Raw genomic sequence first — 22,364 nt, 5'->3', positions numbered from 1 at the left:
TTTTCGACATAGTATAATTTGACTCTTTTCTTAGTTTTTTTTTAGCATACTATATTTTGACTTTTTTCTGACTTTTTTTTTGACATACTATATTTTGACTTTTTTGCAACTTTTTTCTACATACTATAATTTGCCTTTTTGTAGTTTTTTTTTTTACATACTTAATTTGACCTTTTTTCAGATTTTTTCCCGACACAGTATATATATATATTTTTTAATCAGCCTTCATCATTACACCTGCCAGGTTTGTTTTCGTCACGTGATGTCACTGAAGCGTAGTGACGTCACGTCTTCAAGAGCACCAAAACCTCTCTGAATGAGGACAGGTACCGCCGGGTGCGGTGGCGCGCGCCTGTAATCCAAGTCCCCGGGAGGCTGAGGCTGGAGGACCGTTTGAGCTCAGGACCTCTGAGCTGCAGCGGACTATGTGGATCGGGTGTCCGTACTAAGTTCGGTATCGGTATGGTGGTCCTGGGGGAGCCCGGGACCGGCAGGTCGTCTAAGGAGGGGTGCACCGGCCCAGGTCGGAGACGGAGCAGGTCAAAGCCCCCGTGCCGCTCAGTAGTGGGATCGCGCCTGTGAATAGACGCTGTAGTGCAGCCTGAGTAACACAGCGGGACCCGGTCTTTTTACACTCTTTCTACTATTCAACTTTATAGTCCCGTGGAAACCTAACGAATAACGATGTTTGTTTTAATCTGACTTTTTATGACTTTTTTTTTTTTTACATAATAAAATTTGATCTTTTTTTTCTGACTTTTTTCACCATATTATACTATGACTTTTTTTTTAAACTAATATTTGTAGTGGAGTTGGAACTATTACTAAAGTAAAGGATCTGAATTCTCGTTACAGAATCATTTTTATTCACAGACTGTACAAAGAGACCTTTGGGTTATTTCCCATACCATAACAGACATAACAGTCATCCCATCATATGCTGCTACTTTGTCTTAGCTAATAAATCACTTTTGGCAAACGTCTCACATGGTTATTCTGACACATCATGGCTTTACAGTCTGTTTTTAAATCTTTTTGTAGCATTGAGCGTGATTATACAGTACAAAAACCATACTTAATATAACAATTATCTGCTAATAGAGCCCCCAAATACTACAAACTGTTCCTTTAATAAAACATTAAAAGCAGTTGTATAAGTAGGCATGCATCTGCTCTGGTCGTCACTTGACATCTAACTTGACTTTGATGTTCATTGCCGCGAGCTCGGCCACAAAGTAGCGGAAGACGTAGGGAACGGACACCGAGTCAATGGAGTCGCTTTTCCCGCACAGCGTGCAGACAGTCTTCCGGTGGCGCAAGGCCGACCAGAACGGCGGCGGTTTCTCCAGCAGCGGCGAGAGCAGGCTGCCGCAGTCGACGCACACCTGAGTCACCGAGCGGTCGGAGCAGTTGAAGAGGCGGTCGTGAAGCAGGAAGGACGAGCCGTGGGCCAGCAGGGCGTCGCGCTCCATCTCCCCGAAGCGGATGCCTCCCTGGATGTTCCTCCCGCCCACCGGCTGGTTGGTCACCTTGTCTCGCGCGCCAGTGGTCCTCACCTGGAACTTGTCGGAGACCATGTGACGCAGCCGCTGGTAGTAGACGACTCCGATGAAGATGTCGGCCTCCAGCTCCAGGCCGCTCACGCCGCTGTAGAGCCGCTCCGTGCCGTAGAAGTTGTATCCGCCCGCCCGCAGCATTTCGCCAAAGTACTCCAGCGCCGAGTTCTCCTCGGAGAAGGTGAAGGGCGTGGCGTCGTGGCTCAGGCCGTGCAGGGCGCCCGACTTCCCCGCCATGCTCTCGATGAGCATCCCGATGGTCATGCGGGAGGGGAAGCCGTGGGGGTTGAACAGGATGTCGGGAGCCATGCCGCTCTCCGTGAAGGGCATGTCCTCGGCCGGCCACAGCCGACTCAGGATGCCCTTCTGGCCGTGGCGGCTGGCAAACTTGTCGCCGATGGTCGGGTTTCGTGGCACTCGCATGGTGATGCAGACGCGCTTGAACCGGCCCGAGCCGCTGTCGTTGCTGCAGATCTTTATGTTGTCCACAACGCAGGCCTCCTGGTTCCTGGAGGAAATCAGAGAAAAAACACATTCTCAACGTGGGTCGGCATCGCTGCAAGAAATTCAAGTGTTCTTATTGAAGAAGTTTCTTTTTCTAGATATGAAGATAATTCGGATGAAAACATAGATGTTGACCAATAAAGTTATTCTGGCCTAAATAACTGCGATTCATGATATTATCCCGATCAAATGTGCTTAAAACTCTGGAACACTGGAATCACTTACATTAAATTAAGAAGCAAATATTTGTATTGCATCAGTTAAGACGCACCATTTTTTTTTGGATTGTCATGAATCATAAAAGTCTGCATAAATAAACGAGATATATATACATTTTTAAATTGTATTTATGTTTAAATGTCTATCTAACAGCTTTTACAAGCGAGTCATGACTATATTAACGATTATCCTGACAATGGAAATTGGATCATTGTGTTTTTAAGGCGATATAAACTGATCGACTCTTACTTGTAGAAGTTGACGACGCTCTGGCCCGTGTTGAGGTTGATGTAGCTGTAGAACGGGTCTCCGTACTGTATCGTTGACCCGATGTGTGGAAGTCCATCAGCGTCCAGCTTGTCGTTTACTTTGGGGTCGTCTGGTTTGGTCCCGAACACCACGCCGTCCTCCCCCCTCACTTTGTCCGCCAGGTCCACCAGCTCCGTCTTGTAGATGCTTCCGTGGGCGAAGCCTCTCTCCCATGACGACTTGTTCACAATCTAAATGATTACAAATAGAATCAGTGCCAGAATTATCATTATTTTAACACAACTGAAGACCAGACACCGTCGTGTTCTACTCACCATGGCGTCTTCCATGTCGTAACCCGTGTAGGATATGACGGCCACGATGGCGTTGGTGCCGCTGGGGTAGTTGTCCAGGTTGTAGTGGTCGTACATGTAGGGCCGGACCAGCGGGCTCTGAGGGGTCTGGAGCCGGTACAGCTTGTTATCGGCGCGATCCATGAAGGAGTGCAGGGGGAAACCCATCGTCTGCTTACCTGGAAGGAGAAGGAGGTTCATGTTTTATTTGACATTATTATCAGGTTATTAGGCTCAACTTAACGTCACGCTGCCTTCATGGTATCGGGCGGTGCATCCCTCAATGAAGGGACTGTGTAGGTGTTTTTCCAGACTTACTCATCTGACACTGGTACATGTTCCTCGGACTCTGGTTGTGGTCCGAGTACGGGATGAAGCTCGCCACCACGCTGAGCATGCTGTGAGGGAAGAGCTCCTGGTGCGTGGTCACGCCCGGCTCGATCTCGTCCTCCATGATGCCCACGTTGATGTAAAGCTGGCGGAGGATAGAAAAAGATGACTAAATATCACACACTAAACAACTCAACAGTTATGCAGCGTATTTTTAAACCCACATACTTGTTCAAAGGTGCCGATGAGCTCCTGCTTGCCGAGTGCTAAGTTGCGTACGGGCCGCACCATACGGCAGGGTGTCGTGAAGAGGAACAGGCCCGGGTACAAGCTGGCCTTGCCCGTTTTAGGAACCAGAACAATCTCAGTCCAGGGAGGGACCCTCTTCTCTTTCAGCACCTGAAGGCATTGGTTTTAAATAAATATCACACACATACATGTGGCTGGTGCAGACGATCGTATACATTATTCAGTTGATATACCTTGAACCTGCGCAGGGATTCGACCACAACCGGGGCCAATTCAGCCTCCACCCAGCCTACGACGGCCCCGTCCAGGAGCACAGGGTAGCAGTCTGAATAGGCTCGGCCAGGAGATGCATCCACCGGAGTAACACCTTCGGCACCACATGGAAAAGATTTTGCAGTCAGGAATTCAGCCCAGTAAAATGTGTGTCTAGTGTCTCCGATGTTACGCCGACTCACCGAGGGAACAGAGCAGAGCGGGCAGCGATGTGGTGGGCAAGGTCGGCGCCACGATCTCACAGACGGCCGTCATGTGGTTCATGAGTCCACAGGGCTCGCCGTCGGGAGTGTGGACGGGACACAGGAAGCCCCAGGACTCGGGCAGCAGCTTACGGACCGAGGTGGTCCTCATCTTGGCGAACGCCGCTCCTCTGTGCACGCAGCGGAAGTGGGACAGGTAGCGGATGAAGTTGAGCTTGTCCGCAACAACACACAGGCCCGTGTTCTGCAGCATGCCGAGACCTGCAAAAAAAACAAACGTTTTTAACCACGGCATGAACTCAAACCTGGTGGCAACGTCCTGTTCTGAAAAGTGCAACCAATGCAGAGGAGCCTTAAACTTGTATTATGTATAATGGCCAGCAGGGGGCGACGACTCTGGTCATATACCTGACCAACCGCATTTCTCACTAGAGCCCAACCTTTCTGTGATTTTTAGGTGTTAACTGTTCAATTAAGAATTATGGCGAATGAGCAACTGTTGATTTTCAAGAATAAAAGAACAAAATACATTTTCTGCATTTTCTTTTTGTATCCTGTTTAACCGGAAACATACCAACAACTGAGGTACGTACCGAACCGTGATGCGTGCGCATCCTTACAGCCCTAATCTGCCTTGAGTCATATTTTCTGTGTGTATATAGATGATTTTTCTCTAGATTGCAGCTGTATTTTGTCACAGCGACAGGACCCTGGTCCTCTCTGTTGTTTAAGTAACACTCAACGACATAACGACACCATTATCCATGACTGGTGCAGCCGTACCCGTCTTGGAGTTGAGGTTCCCGGTGGCCAACAGATATTCAAAGGGTTTGGTGAGGTCAGTGCCCATGTTGAATATCTTCATCAGGTTTTCAGGGGTCCATCCTCCATTCAGTTTGCTGCCTCGCTTTTCAAAGGCCAGCTTCACAGACAGCAGCCAGGCAGTCAGCCTCTCCTGTTGGGAAGAAACCTCAAGATATCAAGGACAAGAATGAAAAAACACACATCATCAGTGCTCAGTTCAGAAGGCCTCGGGAGCGTACCTTCATGAACATGAGATAGAGTTGACCCGGAGTGAGCACTTCCTGGCACATGATGCTGTCGGGGTTTTCCTCCATACACTCCTGCTTGGCGAAGGAGAAAAGCTTCCTGGTCATCAGACACAGCAGGTCGAACTTCTCCGTGTCAGACTTCAGGTGGATGCAGATGCACTCGCTGTTCAAGACAATACTTATTACTCCAAAACACGTGATAGTGTGGTGGTTTCTGTCAGGACGTTGATGAGGATGATGGAAAAAGAAACATACTTTAGCAGGTAAGTGCCGCACTGCTGGTCCGTGTACCACTCCGGAAGGCTCATCTTGACCCTGAAGCGCTCTCCGAGGTAATTGAGCACCTTGCTGCGGGTGGTGCAGCCCTCCTCCATGACGATACGCAGCATCTCGGACACACAGCTCTTATAGAAAGAATTGTCCTCACGGCTCTTGATCAGTTCCTGGTAGATTTGGAAATCCGTGGAGTCCACCAGGGCCTGAAGGATAAAAACAAGAAAGTTTATACATTACATTATTATTATACATTACATTGTCAGTCAATAAAAAACACACATCCCCTACCTTGAGTGCAAAGCCGAGCGGGAGGAAGAAGAGCTCTTTGTGGTAAATGAAGTTGAGCATCACGGTCCCGTTATCCAGATAGTGCAGGTTCATGTTGATGGCGGTGTGCTCTTCCCTCACGCAACGCATGGAGATACCTGCAACAAAGAATTTCTGATGACATACATTTTTAAAAAGATACGCAGCGGCAATCGATGAGCCGAGATTATTATCATTATTACACTGCTTTTGCATATCATTACCATACTGAGTGTATCCCTGGCCTCTGCTCTTCCACTTCGGTCTGGACATGGCAATGGGATAATTCCTCCTCGGCATGATCAGCATCCGGATAACCTTCTCATTTCCGTTCACGATGAAATAACCTCCCATTTCCTGTTAGCCGCGGAGGGAATTTGTGCTTTAATACTTAACAGGGATGCATGTAATGCATTTCTGTTCTTTAGGCAAATGTTTAACAAAAAACACACAAGCGTCTAACCTCCGCCTCTTCATGGTGCTTCACAAGCTCTTTGGGGGACATGCCATACAGGTTGCAGAGCTTGGACTTCACCATGATGGGCAGCTGACCCATGGACTGTTTGATGATGCCTTTGGGGATCCCATTGATTGACCAGCTGACGTCTGCCTGAGACCACACAAAACACAAACGATAAAAAAAACGGACCAAAGCATTCTTGTGATCCTTCAAGTGCAGTTCAGGGCGCAAATCAGTACCGTGCCCAAGCACCTTTGACCCATAAACTCCTGTTTGTCTGACGAGTGTCGGCCCTGGTACGGTTGTTAGAGGTGTGCTTAGGCACGGTTGGACTTGGAACAATGTGAGGGCAGAAAACGTGCTTCGGCACGGTACGGAGGAACTTGCATGAGTGCGCCCTTTACATCCACAACTGGTCAATCCTGACACCTCAGCACTTGTTTGTTTACACTTACCACCAGCTTCCCTTTGTATGTACACCTCCTCCCCCTGCACTCTGCCGGGAACACCTTCATGTCCGTGCAGATGCTCCCTTTGGCAACAGCCGGGCTGTAGATGGTGGCTTCAACGAACGCCAGGCTGACCCGGTCATTTTTAAATGTGAACTCCAAGGGAGGGATGGCCTGAGACATATGAGAGAGACACACACACACACACACACACACACACACACACACACACACACACATTTAAAAACTATTGCAGGACTGACAGAAAGTTACCCAAAGTGATGACTGAGATCAGGTGAGATTAAAAGCTGTGCACAGAAACACACTGATGCCAAATTACACTCATTTTTACTGTATATTAATTTAAAAACCAGGGTTTTGAGAATGATAAGTATGATGTGTCCTAAAATTGCTATTACGTCACAAATACACGACTAAGCTGGGCGTCATTTCGACTGAGGCGTCTTTATAATTCCCTAAATAAAATAAAATCCGCTGACCTGCACGACGCGGCTGAGCCCGTCAGTGACAGCCTGGTCAAACGACTCGACGTGGGATCTTGTCAAGTCCTGCACGGCGCCATGTTGGGTCTCCTTCAGGTGGCCGAGTCCTCTCTCCGTCAGGTTCTTGAGACTCGGACCTTTGGACAAGTTAGTCCACTTTGTTGAAGAGTCCATGCTTCCACACGGAGGGTCACATACGCTTGTTTACCACATGTGCATTGCCGACTAAAAGGAAGTACTTCCCTTCTGGAACCGGAAGTGTTTTTGTCTTTCTTTTTCGTTGGTGCTTATTGGCGGTTGGCAAACCAACTTAAAGGCGCAGTGCCGCCACCAACTGGACTGGAGTGTGGATGCAGGGAAAGAAAGAAAGAAACAAAAGCTGCTGTGACGTGTAAAGACGTTGTTGTCGTCCAGCTGTTTGTTATCCAGCTGTTTGTTGTCCAGTAGAAAGAGTGTAAAAAGACTGGGTCCCGCTGTGTTACTCAGGCTGCTCTACAGCGTCTACTCACAGGCGCGATCCCACTACTGAGCGGCACGGGGGCTTTGACCTGCTCCGTCTCCGACCTGGGCCGGTGCACCCCTCCTTAGACGACCTGCCGGTCCCGGGCTCCCCCAGGACCACCATACCGATACCGAACTTAGTACGGACACCCGATCCACATAGTCCGCTGCAGCTCAGAGGTCCTGAGCTCAAACGGTCCTCCAGCCTCAGCCTCCCGGGGACTTGGATTACAGGCGCGCGCCACCGCACCCGGCGGTACCTGTCCTCATTCAGAGAGGTTTTGGCACTCTTGAGGAAGTGACGTCACTACGCTTCAGTGGCATCACGTGACGAAAACAAAACTTACAGGTGTAATGATGAAGGCTGATTAAAAAAATATATATAAAGTGTGTCGGGAAAAAATCTGAAAAAAAGGTCAAATTATAGTATGTCAAAAAAAGTCAGAAAAAAAAGTTAAATTATAGTATTTAAAACAAAATCTGAAAAAAAAGGAAAATTATAGTATTTAAAACAAAATCTGAAAAAAAAAATTATAGTATGTAAAAAAAAAAAAATTCAGATAAAAAGACCGGGTCCCGCTGTGTTACTCAGGCTGCACTACAGCGTCTATTCACAGGCGCGATCCCACTACTGAGCGGCACGGGGGCTTTGACCTGCTCCGTCTCCGACCTGGGCCGGTGCACCCCTCCTTAGACGACCTGCCGGTCCCGGGCTCCCCCAGGACCACCATACCGATACCGAACTTAGTACGGACACCCGATCCACATAGTCCGCTGCAGCTCAGAGGTCCTGAGCTCAAACGGTCCTCCAGCCTCAGCCTCCCGGGGACTTGGATTACAGGCGCGCGCCACCGCACCCGGCGATACCTGTCCTCATTCAGAGAGGTTTTGGTGCTCTTGAGGAAGTGACGTCACTACGCTTCAGTGGCATCACTTGACGAAAACAAACCCGGCAGCTGTAAAGATGAAGGCTGATAAAAAAAAATGATGTCGAAAAAAGTAAAACATCACGTAGTGGCATACACTCATGATAGCCTAAATATGAATCTGAGTGCATTGTTTATTTACACAAGGCTTATTTTAGCTACTTAAAGGTCCCCTATTTTATACTGATTTTGGGTGTGTGATGACGTCACTTCCTCAAGAGCAGCAAAACCTCTCTGAATGAAGACAGGTACCTCCGGGTGCGGTGGCGCGCGCCTGTAATCCAAGTCCCCGGGAGGCTGAGGCTGGAGGACCGTTTGAGCTCAGGACCTCTGAGCTGCAGCGGACTATGTGGATCGGGTGTCCGTACTAAGTTCGGTATCGGTATGGTGGTCCTGGGGGAGCCCGGGACCGGTAGGTCGTCTAAGGAGGGGTGCACCGGCCCAGGTCGGAGACGGAGCAGGTCAAAGCCCCCGTGCCGCTCAGTAGTGGGATCGCGCCTGTGAATAGACGCTGTAGTGCAGCCTGAGTAACACAGCGGGATCCGGTCTTTTTATCTGAATTTTGTTTTTTTACATACTATAATTTTTTTTTTCATATTTTTTTTTAAATACTATAATTTTACTTTTTTTTAAAAAGTTTTTTCAACATTCTATTATTTAACTTTTTTTCTGACTTTTGTCGACATACTATAATTTTACTTTTTTCTTAGATTTTTTTAGCATACTATATTTGGACTTTTTTGTAGTTTTTTTACATACTATAATTTGACCTTTTTTTCAGATTTCTTCCCGACATACTATATATATATTTTTAATCAGCCTTCATCATTACACATGTAAGGTTTGTTTTCGTCACGTGATGCCACTGAAGCGTAGTGACGTCACTTACTCAAGAGCCTCAAAACCTCTCTGAATGAGGACAGGTACCGCCGGGTGCGGTGGCGCGCGCCTGTAATCCAAGTCCCCGGGAGGCTGAGGCTGGAGGACCGTTTGAGCTCAGGACCTCTGAGCTGCAGCGGACTATGTGGATCGGGTGTCCGTACTAAGTTCGGTATCGGTATGGTGGTCCTGGGGGAGCCCGGGACCGGCAGGTCGTCTAAGGAGGGGTGCACCGGCCCAGGTCGGAGACGGAGCAGGTCAAAGCCCCCGTGCCGCTCAGTAGTGGGATCGCGCCTGTGAATAGACGCTGTAGTGCAGCCTGAGTAACACAGCGGGATCCGGTCTTTTTACACTCTTTCTACTGTTCAACAAACAGCTGGACAACAAACAGCTGGACAACAACAACAACAACAACAACAACGTCTTTACAAGTCATTTTATAGTCCCGTGAAATCCTGCAGAACAACGTTGTGTTTGTGTTAATTTGACTTTTTATGACTTATTTCGACATGCTAAAATGTGATATTTTTTCTATATTTTTTTGACACACCAAAATATTATACGATATTGTTAGAATTTCCTCTGCTACCTTAGAGTTCCAGGCCTTTAACTACAGACACTGGTGTGTAATAAGGTCCACATTTAAGACCATTTACATCACAACTTTGGCTCAATGTTGTGAATGACTTCCAATAAAACTCCATCCTGTTTAGGCAAAACAACAGACATTAAATAACACACATAAGCAGAATAATGTGAGATGCTTCAGTTTTATGTTCCATAACATGAACTTGACAACATAAAACCCCACATTACATTACAGAAGTTACTCCAGTATGATCCATGATCACATCTCCATTGAAAACATAATTAATTAATTAAAAATAAACCAGCAACATTATCTCATATGCAAATTTTGACACTTGTAACAGATACATTTAGAGCTCACAATCTTCATTTGATGAAGATGATATTCACAAAAATCTACACCATAATCAACAACTGAATACGGACAACAAGACACAAACATTGACACAAAATTAAATACATTTATATTTCATAATTCCTAAACTTCTGCAGCAGATTGGATGGGGAGTCAGCAGCCCAACGGAACCGTCGATGGCAGTAATCATCTTGAAGCAGAGATGAGAAAAGTCCGTTAGATTTAAAGGATTTGATTAATTCTCTCCATATCTTTGAGAATATTTTGTAATTCACTTACTTGGGGATGCCGTGGCATCATACGGAGGGATCCTCTCTGCTTCCCGGTCCGAACTCAGCTCCTCTGCTTGGGAAGTGACCGGGATTTCTGCATTCGAAGCCTCCAACATCGGTTCCTTCTTATTCCTCACAACCCAGTGCATTGACTGCAAACAGATGCCCAAACACCATCAGCAGGCTTTCCAGATTCAACAGGTTACTATATATATATATATATATATATATATATATATATATATATATATATGAATTTAAAAATGATATCAAAGTCAAAAGAGTACATACAGTTTTCACAGAGTCATTCAATGCTTTCCAGTCATTAAATGAAATGGTAACTCCACTTCTCGTCCAAAGGTCATAGTTTTTTCTTTTGGTTTCATCGCATAAAACCTCTTTGGCTTCCTGCAACTTTTGGAAATCTGCCACTGGCACGAAGAAAAGAACATATCAGAGTCTAAGATGGAGCAATATGCTTATCCACATTAGTAGAAATAAATACCCTCTTCTTCGCTGCAGTTGTGAGGAGCTCTTCTTTAACATGATTTGAATTCAATTGAAATATGTGGGTCACAGTAATGGTTCACGTATTGACCTGCTCTTGGATTGTCCAGGTGTTTGTCTGGGTGGCATGCCAAGGCTCGGATCTTGTATTCATTGAGAATCTGTTCAGTCTGCAAAGAAAAACGCTAATTACATAAATACAACATAATAACTTGTCTTACATTAAGGGATCTCACTGTCCACAAATGTCTGTGAATATCATGTATATGAGAGGAATACAGACAGTGAATTGCTGACCTTTATGTTGATCAATTCTGATCTTTTATTTTGAGGCCCTTTCAGGCTCAATGCTCTATTATTATTCGTGCTGCATAATTAATAATTAAGTGCAAACACTGCACAACAGACCCAGACACTGATGACGCACGACTTGTTCCTCTGACATTTTCTGCTGAAGCATCAACAGGTCTCTGATGTTGGATCAGACTAATCTCTGAAGCACACACACACACACACACACACACACACACACAGCTCATTCATGTTTTTGGTTGACCAATAAACAGGTTTGCGCACATCCAGCATGTCTACGTTTTTCACTTCTGAACTCTTAAACGTTTTTGATCTGTAGATGAAAAAAAAAAACACCACATCCCAGGAAATAGTCTGATCCCTAAAAGCTATTTGCCAAAAAAAAAAAAAAAAACTTACCGACGATAATTCATCACATCCCAACAACGCGTAGTAATCCTCCAAATCCTTCGGTTTGCAGTTTAAAATAGCCTCCATAAAAATCTGCTAGGAAATACGGTGTGTTGTCACGGAGCAGCGTGAATATCTGCTGGATCACAGATGTTCGTTTCAAGTGTTGCCGAGAGTCTGTTAATATAAAGTTTATGTTGTTGTTATTTGATCGGCTAGCTTTTAGTGATTCATGACGACACTGTCTAATGGTTCAAATAATGTCACGAGTCGTGGGGTTGAAATTCTGCTGCGGTCCCTTCGTCTTCTTCTCACCACATGACATATGCTGCGTTCAAGTGTCTAAACTAAAGAGCATCTCTTGGCTCGTAATTTTGACCATTCGCGTGGGCGTGGAATAAAGGCAAAGAATAGTCTTCAGTAATAAGTAAACATAATATATTATTCTGTGATTACAAATATTTTTGATGACTTGGATACATATCATGGGGTTTACGTGGAAAAATTAAAATTATACATGTGTAGGAGTCATTGAGGTTGCGTTCATGTAATATAAAGGTAATAACATATTTTTATCGAGATGGCTCACGTGCTATGATCGATGTGTTTGACTTCCGGCTTTTACTCGCCACTTTTTTGTGGTCATAAATGCTTAACTTTGCATTAAATTTACATTTAAATGTATATTTAAGAAATCCTGACTGTGTTTGAAGACAGCGATATGTTGTTATGGTTTTACGTCATCGACGTAAAACGGTAACGTTCCGGCCGCGTGTTACTGGCTGAGAGTGAGTCACGTGCGCTATGCAAATGAGACAGCTGTCCGAGAGGAAAGGATCTGCTCGGCGGCTCTGCGGGATAAAGATGGCGGACGGAGAGACGAGTCTCGGAACGGCCTTTTCAGGCGCGTCTGATATGGAGGAACCGGCCGCGAAAAGGTCGAAAATCAGCCCGGCGACGAACTACGGATTAAAAGTCGCCAATGACGATCGATTATCGCGCGTGTCCGGGGCTCCCGAGAGCCAGGAGGCGGCGGGGAATTGTACGCAGCCAGCGGAGAAGGAAGCGAAGCCGGCGATGGCGGTAGAGGAGGCCCCGGCGGCGCCAGGCGGAGACAACAATGGACTGGGACTGCCGGGCTACGAGCCGCTCAAACCAGTAGCGAAACTGGTAGACGACGGCGCTGTGGTGGGGACAACCGAGCGGGAGGAGGAGGAGGCTGCTGCTGGTAGGAAAAAAGACGGGACATTTAACAAAGCTGTACTTATTTTAGGCGATGCTGGTTTATTTATTTTTTACAACTTAACCGGCGAGTTTTGAAAGACAATACAAGTCGGCGTTCGTTAACTTTAAGGCGGCTAACGTTAAACGCGTTAAACGCGGACGTGTGGGTGTGAGCTACTTCTCAAGACAACTTTATTATTGAATCCCTTTAAAAAATATTAAAGAGAAAACTATGTGTGACTCATTCTATTGGGATTTCACGACGCTATTTTTTCCCCACGGCACTAAACTTTTTGTAGCCACTTAGCATTTATACCTTCCTTAAATGAGGTTCCTGTCATGCTTATTGGTTGTAAAACCATAGTTTTATCCATTTAACAAACTTATCCTGCGCTCAGATTTCCTCGGACGCGACGATCTCCCGTCCAACGGTCTGGATGTGACGCCGGACCACATCACGGAGGACGACGACAGATCCTCGCATGCGAGCTCCAGCGACTGGACCCCTCAGCCGCAAATAGGTAAAACTAGCTGGAAGTAGCCATTATTACTCCACTGACATCATGCATATTCTTGCATGCAGTTTCATAGGACACGCAAATACTGAGCTGTTATGTGTTGGGGGGACCACAGGTTCCTACAGTTTCATAGGACACACAAATACTGAGCTGTTATGTGTTGGGGGGACCACAGGTTCCTACAGTTTCATAGGACACACAAATACTGAGCTGTGTTGTGTTGGGGGGACCACAGGTTCCTACAGTTTCATAGGACACACAAATACTGAGCTGTGTTGTGTTGGGGGACCACAGGTTCCTACAGTTTCATAGGACACACAAATACTGAGCTGTTATGTGTTGGGGGGACCACAGGTTCCTACAGTTTCATAGGACACACAAATACTGAGCTGTTTTGTGTTGGGGGGGGACCACAGGTTCCTACAGTTTCATCCAGCAGCACATCCGAGAGACCGACCCCAGGACCATCCTGAGGGAGCTGCTGCCGGAGACCGTGCTCCCGCCGGATCTAGACGACATGACGCTGTGGCAGATCATCATCAACATCTCGGAACCGCCGAAGAGGAAGAAGAGGAAGGACATCAACACCCTGGAGGACGTGGTCAGGCTACTCCACGAAAGCAAAAGGATCCTTGTGCTGACCGGTGCCGGGGTATGCGTCTACAGTAACGTTACACAGCGATGCCCGTGTCCATGCTGTTGAGACAGAATGCCTGAATTTATTTATCTGTTTTTAGGTGTCCGTGTCTTGTGGAATACCAGACTTCCGCTCCAGAGATGGAATCTACGCACGGCTCGCCGTAGATTTTCCCGATCTTCCAGACCCCCAAGCTATGTTCGACATTGAATACTTCAGACGGGACCCGAGACCCTTCTTCAAGTTTGCTAAGGTTTGTTCACCGTCCCACATTTAAGACCCATGTATATGATGCAAAAAGATGTCACACCTTTTGTTAATGTATTCAAATATAAACATGCTCATGCAAACTTTTGCTTGGTGCTACGGAAATGATATAGATTCACGGCAGGAGAAATTCCTCAAAAGTGTGCACGTATCACATCGTCTACATTGCATCCTCTAGCTTCCATTTTTGTAGTTCACACACATGGTATTAATATGATATATTGTTTGCCCTTGAGCACATTACTCTGCATGAAGAAGGTTTTATAATAATATAATAAGACCATTGTGTGCAGAAGTATTTGCTCCATGTATCCTATGTATTATTTAGGATTCTGAACTTGTTTAGCTTTTCCTTAGGCCGTTGGAGGGCATTTGTATTCATTTGATTTCAAAAGGGTCAGTTTGTTTTCCAAGACTAAGCTCATTTAGGCTTTAAGCGACAACAAAGATAAAAGAAGTATATGTTTTTCTGTTACAGGAGATATTCCCTGGTCAGTTCCAGCCTTCGCCCTGTCACAAATTCATTTCTATGATGGATAAGCAGGGGAAGCTGCTGCGCAATTACACACAGAACATTGATACATTAGAACAAGTGGCTGGAGTTCAGCGGATTATCCAGTGTCACGGTAAGTCAAACAACTTATTGTTTTTATATATATATATATAAAAAGTTCTATCCACTGTGATTTCTGAAAGTCATTTTCAACTGTTATTTCAGGGTCGTTTGCAACTGCTTCCTGCCTCGTCTGTAAACACAAAGTGGACTGTGAAGCGATAAGGGAAGACATCTTTAACCAGGTATTTACTCGTTACAAACTGCTCCAGCGTAACACATTCACGTGCACTATTGCGTACACCGTGTATTACGGCACACCTGCAACATGGCAAACACGCAACATCCACCATTTAATTGTTATTGTGTGGAAATACGGCCCAGGGAAGCGGATCTGAGTACGTTTGCAGGGAAAGAGATCTTGTGACATGGTTTTCAGCCTCAACATAAACTGACTGGAGTAATGGCCACAGAATAAAATTAAATGTACTTTGTAATAAATGCATCAATGTAAAACTGAGTGGATTGTGGAGGTAAATCGGGGTGGTACACCTGCCTGCTTTAAGGACATTGTGGATATTAATCCTATTTTGTTTTGAAAAACTTGTCATGGCACTCCTTTTTTGTTCTATTGCTAATAACATTACATCATTCTGTAGGTTGTTCCTCAATGTCCGCGGTGTCCAGATATTCCCCTGGCGATCATGAAACCTGACATCGTCTTCTTTGGAGAGAATCTTCCAGAAATGTTCCACAGAGCCATGAAACAGGATAAAGATGAGGTGGATCTCTTGATTGTCATCGGATCTTCACTAAAAGTTCGCCCAGTTGCCCTCATCCCAAGTATGTTATGTCCAGATAAATGCATTTACGCAATAACCGATATGTTTCTATTGTGCTTAAACTTTTCTCTTCCTTCCAGACTCTATTCCTCATGAAGTGCCTCAGGTCCTGATCAATAGGGAGCAGCTGCCTCACCTCAACTTTGACGTGGAGCTACTCGGGGACTGTGACGTCATTGTCGACGAGCTCTGTCATCGGTTGGGCGGAGACTTTGAGCAGCTCTGCTACAACACTGTAAGACTCACCGAGACCACGGAGAAACCCCCTCGGCTCCCGGAGCAGCAGCAGCCGAGCGAAGTCTTGCCTGCTTCCGTCGACGCGGCTCAGGAGGAGCAGAAGCAGAACAGTACAGACTCGGTAGCGAAGCCTTCAGGGGAGGCGGAGAGCTCGAATGTCAAGGACACTGCTGGTAATCACGTTCCACCTCCAGAGCCTTGTCCAAACGCTCCGTGTCCTGACGAGGAGACGGCCCAGCCTTCAGAGTTATCGGCGGACGAAGCACCGAAAGAGGAGCCCGTTGAAGTCAAGAGCCAAATCTCCAACCACGAATTTCGTAGACGATGCTGGATGAGTCGAATCAACAGAAGTCCAATCAGCAAACGCCTTGAGAGTAAGCTTTGGACTATATATAATTTACAATACATAATATACATATTTTGATGTATTTTAAAAGGGTGTGACCCCATTTATGAAACCAGTCGATATAAGTGAATCCACATAATTCTGAATGATTTTAAATCTTGATTTCATCTCATCGTTTTGTTTGTTCCCCACAGCAGGCCAGTACCTGTTCCAAGCACCAAATCACTATATCTTCCACGGGGCCGAGGTTTACTCCGACTCCGAGGACGAGACGTCGAGCTCCTGCGGGACTGACAGCGACGAGTCCGATTGCAGCGCAGACGGTTTGGAGGAAGACAGCGAGCCTGAGGAGGCCGACGCACTAGCGGCGGACGGAGAGACGCGTCTCAGAGACACGATACAGCACACTTCAGCCAGCGAGGCGGCGTCGAGTGTGCAGACAGACAGTTCCCCCGAAAAGACTCAGAGCACCACACACCTTTAAGTGTAAAGTCACCCAGTCGACAAAGCACTAATTGTCTTTTTTTATTTTAATATATATATATAAATATATATGTTTCGTATATTTTTGACTCATCAACCTTACTATTATTTTTTCATAAAGTTGGAATTGCGTGACAACTTTGTGTGAATATGCAGCAAGTTGTTTATATATATATATATTTTTTGTGGCCAGTTTGGTCACATGCATTGTGTCTGAAACTTCATACTGTGTACTACTTACTAAATAGAATGCAGTAGTTTACGTTTCTGTTTGAGGTTTTCTTTCCATGTGCTCATTTTCATTGACATTTTGAGAAGTTGTCGTTCAGAGACGTCCACTGCAGCGTGCCACGAATGCAACACTGGATTAAGCTTTAATTCCTAAATTGCAGTCATTGCAAGCAAAGACTTAAAATGTCTCAGTCCGTAGTGTGAATTCAGACGTTGTCTAATCGTATATATATATTTTTTGTAATGCTGGTTCGTGTTACCATTGGTAAACATGTAAATATGTTAGCCTACTGCCTGCTAAATAGAGGGTACTATGAGTTTCAGACACATACACAAATCTTCAGCTGGTTTACTTGAACACATTGTCTAACTTGCAATATAAAAAGTTCAGCTCTGCCCCTTTCCTGAGGGTAAAAGCTAGAATAAAGAACAGTACTCTTTCATTTTAGACCAAAGAACACTTTTATCAAGACGCTCCTACGTTGTCATGGGCTTTGTATGTTTAAACCTGTCGTTTAAATCTTTGGAGAACAAAAAAATATATAACCATTGAAAAGGTGTTCCTTCGACATGTGGCAGCTACTTTTTACGGTCAAGCCTCTTATTTTTTTATACTCCCGTGTGAGACATACTCATCAAAGAGTAGATGATAGTTTATATCCGTACAAAGTTATATTAAGTTGTAATATTATACCGTAGGAATATATTCAATGAGGTCACATTGGAAATATGGCACTTTTTCTTTCTTTTTCCTTCTTATAAAAGCAGTTTTATTGCTCATGTTTTCATCAAGTTTAAAGTTAAATCATTCATTACAAAGAGAAGCCTTCTGTCTGTAAGTGTTGGTGGAAATGCGTTTGAGCTAATTTTTGGATTAAGGTTAAATCGACACCAACATAATTCCCATACCAGTTACAGGTTAATGTTTTGTTTACGGTTTAAGCAAATATTTTTTTTATTATAATTTGCATTCTTATAGTTGTTATCTCTTCTGGGGTTATAACTATAAAAAAAGAGACTGAAAAACAATTATTTTCTGTTATTTCATACAAACTCCAACGTGAAGGTTGATATGGCGCCACCTACCGGCCAGGAGCTCAACTTCACAGCTCCTCGTTCTACTTTAATTTTATTTCCTTTAGGGGGCTTTAACTGAGAGATATCACATTTCAACATTGTTATATTCTGAGAAAAAATGTCTTTATGATAATAAAAATGCAATTTGTTACTTTCATAGGGTGTCCAATGCGTTGAATCGAGTTTAGCGTGCCTAGGCTGCGCATGCGCGGTATATGAAACGTCCTAGACACCTATAATTCCCCATTAATGTTAAGATTAGTCACTAAATTAACAGTCGACGCATTCATATTTAGTCTTTAAACAATTATACGTGATCCAAGTGGCTACCATTAGCATAAACGAGCTAACAACCTTCTTTATTCAGCTGCATCCCTTTTGGAACTACATTTCCCTGTTTCCTCATCGCACAGCTGTTCGGTGATACGACGTGTCGTAAAAAAAAAAATCAGTTAACAGCAACAAAAAAAACCGAGATGGACACCAGCAGAGACGCCCGACAGTTTTTGTCTTTATGCTGAATTGTTGTCTGAAATGTTGACGTAGTGACGCCGGGCTTCAGCGCGCAGGGCCGGCGGGGAAACATGGAGGCCATGGAGGACGACAGTCTGGACGCGAACGACGACCACAACCACAACTATTGTGCGAGCGGCGGCGGCAAAGTCCGCACGTATCTGAGGAGCCAGCTGTCGGGCGTAGGGACGGCCCCGCAGCCCGCTTGTCCGCCTGGAGGAGAACCGGGGACCCGGCGGGGGGGTAAGCTGTGGTCCGGCAACGCCGGGTCAAAGTTCATGGACTCGGATTCGGGCAGCGAGAGCAGCGAGGTCAGCGAGCCGGAGTGCGCGGCTCCTCCGGCCGCCGCCGCTGCTGAGGGGAAATTCACCCTCGATTCTACTTCCAAGTTCCGTAAGTGCACATTGAGAAGCAGCCGCGGTGACAGCCGGGGCCTGCTACCCCCATGCAGCCACCCTGCAGCTCGGCCTGCTGCAGGATCACTACCGTGTAGGGTGGTGGGTCTGGTGCTCCTGGTAGTAGACCGGGCCTGAGACCAGAAACATGTGGCCTCTTACAACAGGTCATTTCACACCTAACAAACTTCTCTTTTTTTACACGCAGTCCTGAATGCAATGGCCGTAGAGGACTACCGAAAAAACCACTGGCCAAACCTGGAGAAGGCCATAGACCGTCTGCTGATCCAGAACCCCTCAGACCACATCTCTGTTTCTTATGCACAGATATACAGGTGAGACAACACGGCTCCACGCACACCTGAGCTGGGGATGCTTGTCCTACACTATGTGGTTTCTGTGGCCTTTATGAGCCCAATAATTCATTTTAATTAACCTAAAATGCTGATTTTGTCACCTTTTATCCTTGTTTTCCCAGCTACGTGTACAAGTGTGTTTGCCAGCAGCACTCTGAGCTGCTCTACAACGATTTGACGTTGAAAATAACAAATCATCTGCAGCAGGTTTCCACACATCTGAAGGTAAGCTAATCCCAACACGAGGGAACACGCAGCTCGATCAGAGATGCATAAAGCTGATTTTATTTTTGTTATGTTTTCCAGGCCAGCCCACCTGAGGACTTCATCGAAAACTTTAATGTGGCGCTGACGCAATACACGGCCTCTCTTCAATGTATAGTTCCTGTATTTATGTACTTGGTAGGCATCTTTTGTCAAATAGATGTTGCAAAAAAACATTGCATGCAGCCAAATATTGTGTCATAGTGTTTTTTTGTTTGGTCTCAGTTGCTCAATTTTCCTTTTTTTGTTGTCCCAGAACAAGTTCTACATCGAGTCAAAGCTGAACAGAGACCTGAGGGATGATCTGATGAAGCTGTTTGCCGATCACGTGGCAGAAATACACGTGAACACACTGATGCGTGAGTGGATTCTATTTGTTTGAGGCCGAAGGCTTTCATGACATTTGGGGAAAAATTGGTTATTAATTCCCCACTGACAGAAACAACGATTTGTGTGTTTTTTTACTTTATATTTTTCTTTTTCAGCTCTTCTCATCAAAGCTCATTCCATGCCGTTTCAAGTGCAGCCGTCGACCATGGCCAGTGTGGTGAAAGGCCTCTACAGCCTCCGACCAGGTGAGCGTCATATTCATTGTCACTGAGGATTGTGCTCGTACTGTTTTTATATCTTATAAAGTAGAGCTGAACTTTTTTTTAGATCACATCCCCCTTTTTTTTTTACAATATATGCTGAAAATGGAATTTGGATCAAAATCAAATAGCTTTTTCTTCCTGGAAAACACTTTGACATCCATCCATCAGTCAGCAACTAATTCTTTGAACCATCAAATCAAATTCCTCCCAACGTTATGTCCCGCCTCCTCGTCCTGTTTCATTCTTGAAATGCAGTTTCAGCTCGACTACAAGTGTCTATAAGAGAGACAAATCCTTCCCTCCCTCTTTCAGACTGGGCCCAGCTCGCCCCGGCTCTCTTCTCTGGGTTTATTCCCCAAATCAACCCTCCCGCCGTGGAGTCTCTGCTGCCCGACTACGCCGCTCACGACCAGAAGTTACAGATGGAGCTCTCCATGAACGGATTCCCACGGTCGGTTTTATATAAAAGTGTCCGAATACAAAAGCAGCTTTTGATTATCACGCCTTAGGAGCTTTAAAATGATGCGTTTGTTTTGTTTGTTTCCCCAGAGGTGACCAGTCTCGTAAACGGGCCAGCGAGGACTCCTGATGGCAGAACTTCTACTGTGCCTCCTACAGCTTTTATCACAAAGTCGGTTTTCTTCATCTCTCGACTCGAAAGGTTGCAAATCACTGTGAACAACAAGGAGAACACGACGTCGGGGTTGTCGGAGCAGGAACTTGACCTGACTGCACTTAAAAACAAAAACACAGACTTCCAGTGTGGTGCTTTGCTCTGTGATCCCACAAACGCCGACACGTGTTTCCTTCCCGTTCTCCTCATTTCCTGAAGAGTGCCTCCGCGGTGCCTTCTGACCGGATATCCTAGCGAGGGATAGGCTGACGATGGGTATTTCATTCCTAACCTTTAACATGAAAAAGTGTCTTTTTTTGATAGACTGGGCTAATCGAGACTCTCTGTTGCTGCTAATAATACTGTCAATGTGATGATAATAATACTACTCCTCTCAGTTTCACCCACTGTGTCTGTAAACGGCTTCACTCGATGCAAACGAGTGGAAAAGATGTGAGAACGAAGTCATTGACCTCAGCTATGATTCTCTTCTTCATGTTGCCTTTTTACTGTTGGTAAAAACCGGATTATAGTTTCCCGTTACGCCAAAGAGGATTTGCAGTTTTTTTGTTTTCATATATAATGCATTGGATTCAAGCTGGCATTATTAATGTTGTATCCTGTGTAAGCCACTGAGCCATTTGATTTTGATTATTATTATTTTTTTATACTAGCAAGTTTGAGCTTTGGTTGACTCGTTTATCTTTAACTTTAAATATCACTCGTCTGTGTTAGCGTTGCATGTATAGGATTGGCAGGGAGAACCTTCCGGGACATTACACTGTTTTCCAGACAAAACTTGAACAAGTGTTCAACAGCGTTTGGCATTTTCCTAACTTCAGTTTTGTTTCAGCCTAAAATCCTCCCTAAACTGTAAATACGTCAAAGACGATGCATGGATTTCACGGGAACGATGATATGCATTAACATAACCCCCCCCCCCCCCCCCCCCCCCCCCACGTGTTGCATTAAATGTTCCTAACGTGAATAGCCTTGTTCACAATTCTGTAAATAGTTTTCGGTCTCGGCGTAGCGGCCGCTGTACACTAGCTTTTTGTTTTTGTGTCACGGATGCATTTTTGATTCACTTGTATAGAAGATATTTGATACAAGGTCTTTACACTGTTTTAAGTGTAACTAGATGCTCAGGCTCACTTTTCATTTTCCGTCTGAGGGTCTTGGGAATTGTTCTCATTGTCTTTCAAATAAACTAATTTCATTAATCGTGGGACAGGGAGGTGATTTTCCTTTCTCCCCCCCCCCCACTATTCACAGGATTTTTAATCTGGCTCTCAGTCCAAACACTGGATGTTACTTAATGAGATATTCTCTCTTAATATGCTGCAAAAACAGAATCCACATAGAAACAACTGAATAAACTACCGCTTGGCTCAAATGCAGTTCCACAAATATGTTGCAAAAGAAAGCTGCCCCCCCTAAACCCCGTGAAACCCTTGAACCCGTCACCACGCTGCTGCCAGATGTTTAACCACATGCACGTAG

The 22,364-nt window shown here is 45.3% G+C and overlaps 4 protein-coding genes across 4 annotated transcripts; 2 read left to right on the top strand and 2 right to left on the bottom strand.

The window, feature by feature from the left end:
- Positions 1-840: 840 nt before the first annotated feature.
- On the bottom strand, positions 841-7,342 carry polr1b (RNA polymerase I subunit B). Its single transcript, XM_084021158.1, has 15 exons — positions 6,980-7,342; positions 6,486-6,653; positions 6,034-6,180; positions 5,795-5,927; positions 5,553-5,689; positions 5,244-5,467; positions 4,980-5,151; positions 4,720-4,891; positions 3,916-4,197; positions 3,694-3,827; positions 3,440-3,610; positions 3,200-3,356; positions 2,864-3,060; positions 2,529-2,779; positions 841-2,064 (listed from the first exon to the last, which is right to left on the bottom strand). Exons 1-15 carry the CDS (start codon positions 7,154-7,156, stop codon positions 1,182-1,184), a joined length of 3,405 nt encoding a protein of 1,134 aa, XP_083877284.1. The 5' UTR covers positions 7,157-7,342; the 3' UTR covers positions 841-1,181.
- Positions 7,343-10,044: 2,702 nt separating this feature from the next.
- On the bottom strand, positions 10,045-12,037 carry dnajc12 (DnaJ (Hsp40) homolog, subfamily C, member 12). The gene is made up of 5 exons (XM_084021130.1): positions 11,722-12,037; positions 11,102-11,180; positions 10,795-10,934; positions 10,511-10,655; positions 10,045-10,421 (listed from the first exon to the last, which is right to left on the bottom strand). Exons 1-5 carry the CDS (start codon positions 11,797-11,799, stop codon positions 10,339-10,341), a joined length of 525 nt encoding a protein of 174 aa, XP_083877256.1. The 5' UTR covers positions 11,800-12,037; the 3' UTR covers positions 10,045-10,338.
- A 471-nt stretch (positions 12,038-12,508) lies between these two features.
- On the top strand, positions 12,509-18,249 carry sirt1 (sirtuin 1). The gene is made up of 9 exons (XM_084021983.1): positions 12,509-12,940; positions 13,335-13,457; positions 13,871-14,106; positions 14,192-14,344; positions 14,837-14,984; positions 15,077-15,156; positions 15,571-15,754; positions 15,834-16,364; positions 16,531-18,249. Exons 1-9 carry the CDS (start codon positions 12,517-12,519, stop codon positions 16,818-16,820), a joined length of 2,169 nt encoding a protein of 722 aa, XP_083878109.1. The 5' UTR covers positions 12,509-12,516; the 3' UTR covers positions 16,821-18,249.
- A 311-nt stretch (positions 18,250-18,560) lies between these two features.
- Positions 18,561-22,084, top strand: cacul1 (CDK2 associated cullin domain 1). Its single transcript, XM_084021271.1, has 8 exons — positions 18,561-19,033; positions 19,244-19,370; positions 19,514-19,616; positions 19,698-19,793; positions 19,912-20,014; positions 20,141-20,230; positions 20,561-20,699; positions 20,798-22,084. Exons 1-8 carry the CDS (start codon positions 18,712-18,714, stop codon positions 20,835-20,837), a joined length of 1,020 nt encoding a protein of 339 aa, XP_083877397.1. The 5' UTR covers positions 18,561-18,711; the 3' UTR covers positions 20,838-22,084.
- The last annotated feature ends 280 nt before the right edge of the window (positions 22,085-22,364 follow it).

The sequence above is a fragment of the Eutrigla gurnardus genome, assembly GCF_963514095.1.
Source record: "Eutrigla gurnardus genome assembly, chromosome: 11".
In the NCBI taxonomy this organism is placed as follows: Eukaryota; Metazoa; Chordata; class Actinopteri; order Perciformes; family Triglidae; genus Eutrigla; species Eutrigla gurnardus.
This window is presented reverse-complemented; position numbering and strand designations above follow the sequence as displayed.